This window comes from Schistocerca cancellata, chromosome 7 (assembly GCF_023864275.1).
Source record: "Schistocerca cancellata isolate TAMUIC-IGC-003103 chromosome 7, iqSchCanc2.1, whole genome shotgun sequence".
In the NCBI taxonomy this organism is placed as follows: domain Eukaryota; kingdom Metazoa; phylum Arthropoda; class Insecta; order Orthoptera; family Acrididae; genus Schistocerca; species Schistocerca cancellata.
In genome coordinates this window covers 339,283,156-339,290,287 of record NC_064632.1, presented here as the reverse complement: position 1 = coordinate 339,290,287, position 7,132 = coordinate 339,283,156, and the positions used below count along the sequence as shown (strand labels likewise).

The window sequence follows — 7,132 nt, the reverse complement described above, 5'->3', positions numbered from 1 at the left end:
TTTAATTTTCCTGTAGGCAGTATCTATCTTACCCCTAGTGAGATAAGCCTCTACATCCGTACATTTGTCCTCTAGCCATCCCTGCTTAGCCATTTTGCACTTCCTGTCGATATCATTTTTGAGACGTCTGTATTCCTTTTTGCCTGCTTCATTTACTGCATTTTTGTATTTTCTCCTTTCATCAATTAAATTCAATATTTCTTCTGTTACCCAAGGATTTCTATTAGCCCTCGTCTTTTTACCTACTTGATCCTCTGCTGCCTTCACTACTTCATCCCTCAGAGCTACCCATTCTTCTTCTACTGTATTTCTTTCCCCCATTCCTGTCAATTGTTCCCTTATGCTCTCCCTGAAACTCTCTACAACCTCTGGTTCCTTCAGTCTATCCAGGTCCCATCTCCTTAAATTCCCACCTTTTTGCAGTTTCTTCAGTTTCAATCTGCAGTTCATAACCAATAGATTGTGGTCAGAATCCACATCTGCCCCAGGAAATGTCTTACAATTTAAAACCTGGTTCCTAAATCTCTGTCTTACCATTATATAATCTATCTGATACCTACTAGTATCTCCAGGATTCTTCCAGGTATACAACCTTCTTTTATGATTCTTGAACCAAGTGTTGGCTATGATTAAGTTATGCTCTGTGCAAAATTCTGTAAGGCGGCTTCCTCTTTCATTCCTTCCCCCCAATCCATATTCACCTACTATGTTTCCTTCTCTCCCTTTTCCTACTGACGAATTCCAGTCACCCATCACTATTAAATTTTCGTCTCCTTTCACTACCTGAATAATTTCTTTTATCTCGTCATACATTTCATCTATTTCTTCATCATCTGCAGAGGTAGTTGGCATATAAACTTGTACTACTGTAGTAGGCATGGGCTTTGTGTCTATCTTGGCCACAATAATGCGTTCACTATGCTGTTTGTAGTAGCTAACCCGCACTCCTATTTTTTTATTCATTATTAAACCTACTCCTGCATTACCCCTATTTGATTTTGTATTTATAACCCTGTAATCGCCCGACCAAAAGTCTTGTTCCTCCTGCCACCGAACTTCACTAATTCCCACTATATCTAACTTTAACCTATCCATTTCCCTTTTTAAATTTTCTAACCTACCTGCCCGATTAAGGGATCTGACATTCCACGCTCCGATCCGTAGAACGCCAGTTTTCTTTCTCCTGATAACGACGTCCTCCTGAGTAGTCCCCGCCCGGAGATCCGAATGGGGGACTATTTTACCTCCGGAATATTTTACCCAAGAGGATGCCATCATCATTTAATCATACAGTAGAGCTGCATGTCCTCGGGAAAAATTACGGCTGTAGTTTCCCCTTGCTTTCAGCCGTTCGCAGTACCAGCACAGCAAGGCCGTTTTGGTTAATGTTACAAGGCCAGATCAGTCAATCATCCAGACTGTTGCCCCTGCAACTACTGAAAAGGCTGCTGCCCCTCTTCAGGAACCACATGTTTGTCTGGCCTCTCAACATATACCCCTCCGTTGTGGTTGCACCTACGGTACGGCCATCTGTATCGCTGAGGCACGCAAGCCTCCCCACCAGCGGCAAGGTCCATGGTTCATGGGGGGTTAAGGCCGGTATTACACTATCAAATTTCTTTGTCCAATATTTGATCAAAGATGTGATCCAATATTCCGTCCAATATATTGGACAAAGATCTTTGACGTAGCGCTAGAAGGGGTATTACACTATCATCAAAGTTTTCGTCAAAGTTCAAGATGGCTGACAAAAACAAATTGTTGTTATTAACTGCAGCAGCTGCTGCTTGTGCTACAATTGCTGTGAGTGCACAATCACATGCGATACAGAAGCGGGTGAAAAAAAGGAAACGTACCTGGGTGAAGCCGTGGGTTTCACGACGAGACGAAAAAAGCATTCAGCAAAACTTGTTACGTGAGCTAATAGTGGAAGACGTAAAGTCATACATCAATTTTTTGCGAATGGATGAGCATACATTTCAGTATGTTCTCAGTGAAGTGATTCCTCATATCTCAAAACACAATACGCACCTAAGAACTGCTATATCTGCAGAAGACAGGCTCACAGTAACACTACGATTCCTTGCTACAGGAGAAAGTTACTCTAGCTTACAGTACAGCACTCGAATTCCACAATGCACATTAAGTAAAATAATACCTGAAACTTGTGAAGCAATTTATAAAGCACTAAAGGACCATTGTCTGAAGGTAAATAAATGTTCGATACACTTTATGTTCATGAAGATAAATTGTTATTACTTTATTTATGTAACTTTATTTACATGGCAAAATACAATTGATGTGTGATACCACAAAATTAATAGAGATGTATGAAGCGGATGAGACACTTTACAATGTGAGGCACCCTGATTATAAAAATAGATTAAGAAGATTGGAGAGATACAAAAATAATACACACATATATATTTATATTTATAACATCGAGTCTTCATCCTCTATTCCAGCCTGCTGCAAGGCAGCCTGGATATAACCTGAGGTGGACGGTTGTGCTTGTTGTGCCCGGGCTGTCGCATGCAGCAAATCCCACCTGTCCATTAATGTCCGCTGCAGACTGTGCGCAGTGACAGTGGTGTATTCCCTGCCGCCCACCTTCTCCATTTCACGCAGTTCTGCTGCAATGTGGGCGCCAAGGGTGCCGTAGCGGTCTTCTTGGACAGGCATGGATCTGGCAGCATCAGCCACAGCCTGAAGTGTCTTGGTGGCCTCCACCATTACATTTGTGGCCACGTCAGGCGTGGCTCTCCTCCTTTTCGTGGGAGGCCGCTCTTGACGCAGGGGCTGTGGCTGAGCCTCGCTACATGCGACAGGCTCTTGTACCGCATGCTATGAAATAAAAGAAAAAAGCTATTAGTTACGTACCTCTTTGCTTGTTACGTACTTCCTTGCACATACATAAATCTTATTTATTTACAGGTACCCACAAGCAGAGGAGAGTGGGAGCAAATTGCAGAGGATTTCGAGAAGAAGTGGAACTGTTATAATACAATAGGAGCAATGGACGGAAAGCACATTCGTATTAAATGTCCACAAGCTAGTGGATCTCACTTTTTCAATTATAAATCCTTCAACAGTATCATTTTATTTGCCATGGTAGATGCTTCCTACAAATTTTTGTATGTAGATGTAGGAACTAATGGGCGTGTTGGTGATGCTGGAGTGTTTTCAAAAAGCAAACTACGTGAGTGTCTTATTGACCGATCTATGCTCAACATTCCTGATGGCAGGAAGCTTGGGAACACAAACATTACAACTCCAATGGTAGTACTGGCAGATGACGCTTTTCCACTGAGTTATAACATTATGAAGCCATACCCCTTAAAAGGAATCACAAAAGAAGAAAAGGTTTTCAATTACCGACTGTCACGAGGGAGAAGATTAGTGGAGAGCAGCTTTGGCATTCTTGCAAGTCGTTTCAGGATTTTTCTTACTACTATTAATCTGCCTCCTGAAAAAGTTACCACAATAACACTGGCTGCCTGCAAATTGCACAACTTGTTAACTGAGAGAAGAAAACACTTGTACACTCGTCAGGAAACAGTGTCTGCCGTAGTAGGAGACTGCACTTATCTTGAGACACAAAGCATTGAGGACCTACAGCAAATGGAACCAATTGCTTGCCAAGCTGCTTCTGGACGTACAGTACACGGGAGAGCAGTTAGGGAATACTTTAAGACATTTTACAATGGCGCTGGGAAAGTGCCCTGGCAAGATAATCACATTTAGTAACGTAAAATGTAAACAAATGTACATACCGCACTCATCTCCTCATATGTCGGAGTGGCACGTTCACTTCCCGTTTCACTTTCAGGGCTCTCCAGGTTGCACAAACTATCGTCGGCCTCAGTAGACTGGTCGAGGAATTTAAGCATCTGGAACCAGTACACTTGTGGTGTGTACGCCGCCTGCGCACTGGCTCCACTTTTGCTTTTATGCATCTGCAATATTAATAATGAAAGTAATTTAAACTACTTGTAGGTTACGTAAACATTATTGTATGCTTCAAGTCACTGCAGTGAACAAATTAATGCTAATGCTAATCATTTGTATGACATGTAAACTTTACTTGCATAAATAAATATAAATGAATATGTCAATACGTACTTTTGCTTTCTCGCACGCGTAGCTAGTACGGAGGCCATTGATCTTCCTCTTAATGTCTTCTACCGTACAGCCAGGCCGTATGTCACGGCTAATGACCTCCGCTATATTTTTATAGCTCTCCAATCTTCTCAATCTATTTTTGTAATCAGGGTGCCTCACATTATAAAGTGCCTCATCCGCTTCATACATCTCTATTAATTTTGTGGTAGACGCCACACACCAATTGTATTTAGCAGCCATGTTTATAAACACAAAAGATGACAGAACGCTCCAGCGATGCTGGCGCTCCGCGTGGTAACAAGTCGCATTGCAGTGAACAGAAGACAAGCGATTTCTTTGATCAAATGTACGGCCTCGTCCTACATTTGATCAAATATTGGACGACATTTGTCAAAGATCCCTATTACACTATCAAAAATCTTTGACAAAGATATTGGACAAAGATATTGGACAAAGAAATTTGATAGTGTAATACCGGCCTAACCTCCATACGATCTCTAATCTCGCCAGTTTGCCTGTATATGTAGATATATGTAGGAAAAAACTATGATGGTTGACTCTTCTACGAATGTACACTCTCTGAATTTAACGATCAACACGCCATGGTGCACAAAGCCTCTCTTGTACCGTCTGCCACGGACACTGGATTAGCATCTCCGTGTCGGTTGCTGCGCTCAGTAAACGAACTGGTGACGTAATGCATTGCTCTTCTTCGACTGTTTTCTATATCTTCTGGCAAGTCATCCGTATAAGGTTCCAGTACTCAGGTACTGATGGAAAGAGCGGTTCGTACGCTATCTCCTTCGTGAGTGGATTACAGCTCCTGAGGATTCATCAGATGAGTCTCAGTCTGGCGTCTGCCTTTCTTACGATTAATTTTATCTAGTCGCCCCACTTTATTTCGCTCCCCACCCATCCTCCCAGACATTTGATTGCTGTGATGGCTTACAGTGACCGATAGGTAATCATGTAATCAGAGACTATTTGATCTTTCTGTCTATTAATGCTGAACACTTTCCATTTGTTGACGGTGAGAATCAACTGCCAATCCCATAATTAAGAGTTGTTTCCCTGCAGACCTTGCTGCATTTCGTTGCGACCTTCAAGCATCGCAGTTTCACTGCGCACAACAGCGTCAACACTGAACAACATAAGGGGTCATTTATACACTGAAGTGACAACAGTCGTGAGATGCCTCCCAATGTCGTGTCGAACCTCCTTTTGCCCGACTTAGTGCGGCAGCTCAGAGTGGCGCGGACTCAAAAAGGTGTTCATTTATTTTTATTTTATTTATTGATTTATTTAACCTGGCAAGATTAGGGCCATCAGGCCCTCTCTTACATCTAACCAGGCATTCTACTTATTTTACATTCATACGTTTTAGTAGGCATGTTAAACTACATCTAGTACAAAAAGTGAAATAAACAATTAGAAAGGTACACCTGGAAAAATACATACATATAGAGTTTATATTCGTAGATCATAAGTACTGTTATAATTAGACATTATTGAAGAGACAAATTTTAGATAGGAGTGCTGGCAGCAGGGAGTATGAGGGAGACTGATGGTGAAGGGAGGAGAAGAATAGAGAGACATGATGAAACATAATTAAGGAAGTATAAAGGAAAAGAAGATTGCGTGGCTAATAGAGATAGATGAAGAGGAAGGCATCTCAGGAGCAAGATAGGAGACGCTAGCTTTGCTATTTGACAGATGAGAGGATTGGCCTGGTACATTAATTTTGTGGAGAACTTTATGAGGATGATAGTAGGAAATGCTTCAACTTCTTCTTAAAAGCAGGTGTTGGAAGTCCCTTGTAGAAATATTGAGCCATGCTGCTTCTACAGCCGTCCATAGCTGCGAAAGTGTGACGGTGCAGGATTTTGTGCACGAACTGACCTCTCAATTACGTCTCATAAATGTTCGATGCATGACCAAATAATACGCTCGAATTGTCAGAATGTTCTTCAAACCAGTCGTGAACAACTGTGGCCCGGTGGCATGGCGCATTGTCATCCATAAAAATTCCATAGTTGTTTCGGAATTTGCAGTCACGTGCTTAGCATTGGTTTGTCGCCCTGTCAAGAGCCTACAGCGCTAGTACTCTGAGTTCATTCGGGAGACTGGTTTGAAGCAGCTTTCTATGGTAGTTATTGCCGTGCAAGACTTCGCATCCTCTACATTCTTTAACTTCACACTACCCTCCATCTACAAACGGATGATCCCTTCTTGCCTCAGATGTGCCCTGTCAACCGATTCATTCTTATAGTCAATTTGTATCATAACGTTAATTTATGCTCAGATCGGTTCAGTAGCTCCGTTTAGGTTACTCCATCTACCCATTTAATCTTCGGTATTCCTCTGTATCACCACATTTCGATAGATTCTGTCCTCTTCTTGTCTGAATTTTATATTGTTCGTGTTTCCGTAAAACCAACGGCCTTGCCGCAGTGGTAAAACTAGTTTCCGTCAGATCACCGAAGTTAACCGCTGTCGGGCTTCGTTAGCACTTGGATGAGTCACCGCACAGGTCTGCCGAGTGCTGTGGGCAAGCAGGATGCATTCGGCCCTTTTGAGGCCAATCGAGGAGCTATTTGATTCAGGAGTAGAGGCACGGGCCACGAAAACTGAGAACGGTGTGTTGACCACATATCCCTCCGTATCCACAGCAGGTGACGCCTAAGGGCTAAAGGTGACACAGCGGCAGGTCGGTATCATTGGACCTTAAAGGCCTGTTGTGACGGTGTTTGTTTACCTCGTACTTTCGTAAAGGGCTACACTCCAGTGAAATAGCTTCAGAAAAGACTTCCAAACATATAAATTTATAGTTCATGTTAACAAATTTCTGTTTGGTTATTATCAGTGGTTTTGATGCAAAACTGACTTGCTACTTTCAGCATCTCATTTCCTAATCTAATTTTCTCAACGATGCCTGATTCGATTGTATTCCATTACCGATGTTTTTTATGTTAGTCTTATAACCTCTTTCCCTGGCAAAATGCACTCTAAC

The 7,132-nt window shown here is 42.2% G+C and overlaps 1 protein-coding gene across 1 annotated transcript; it reads right to left on the bottom strand.

Moving 5' to 3' along the window:
- Positions 1 to 2,278: 2,278 nt before the first annotated feature.
- Positions 2,279 to 4,362, bottom strand: LOC126092343 (uncharacterized). Its single transcript, XM_049907882.1, has 3 exons — positions 4,123 to 4,362; positions 3,774 to 3,956; positions 2,279 to 2,844 (listed from the first exon to the last, which is right to left on the bottom strand). The coding sequence occupies exons 1-3, from the start codon at positions 4,360 to 4,362 to the stop codon at positions 2,434 to 2,436; spliced, it is 834 nt and encodes a 277-aa protein (XP_049763839.1). The 3' UTR covers positions 2,279 to 2,433.
- Positions 4,363 to 7,132: the final 2,770 nt, after the last annotated feature.

Coding starts and splice junctions, on each gene's coding strand:
- LOC126092343 (XM_049907882.1), bottom strand. CDS start 4,362: ATGGCTGCTAAATACAATTGGTGTGTGGCGTCTACCACAAAATTAATA. Junction 3,957..4,122: donor ACGCGTGCGAGAAAGCAAAA/GTACGTATTGAC, acceptor TTAATATTGCAG/ATGCATAAAAGCAAAAGTGG. Junction 2,845..3,773: donor CATATGAGGAGATGAGTGCG/GTATGTACATTT, acceptor TTTATTTCATAG/CATGCGGTACAAGAGCCTGT.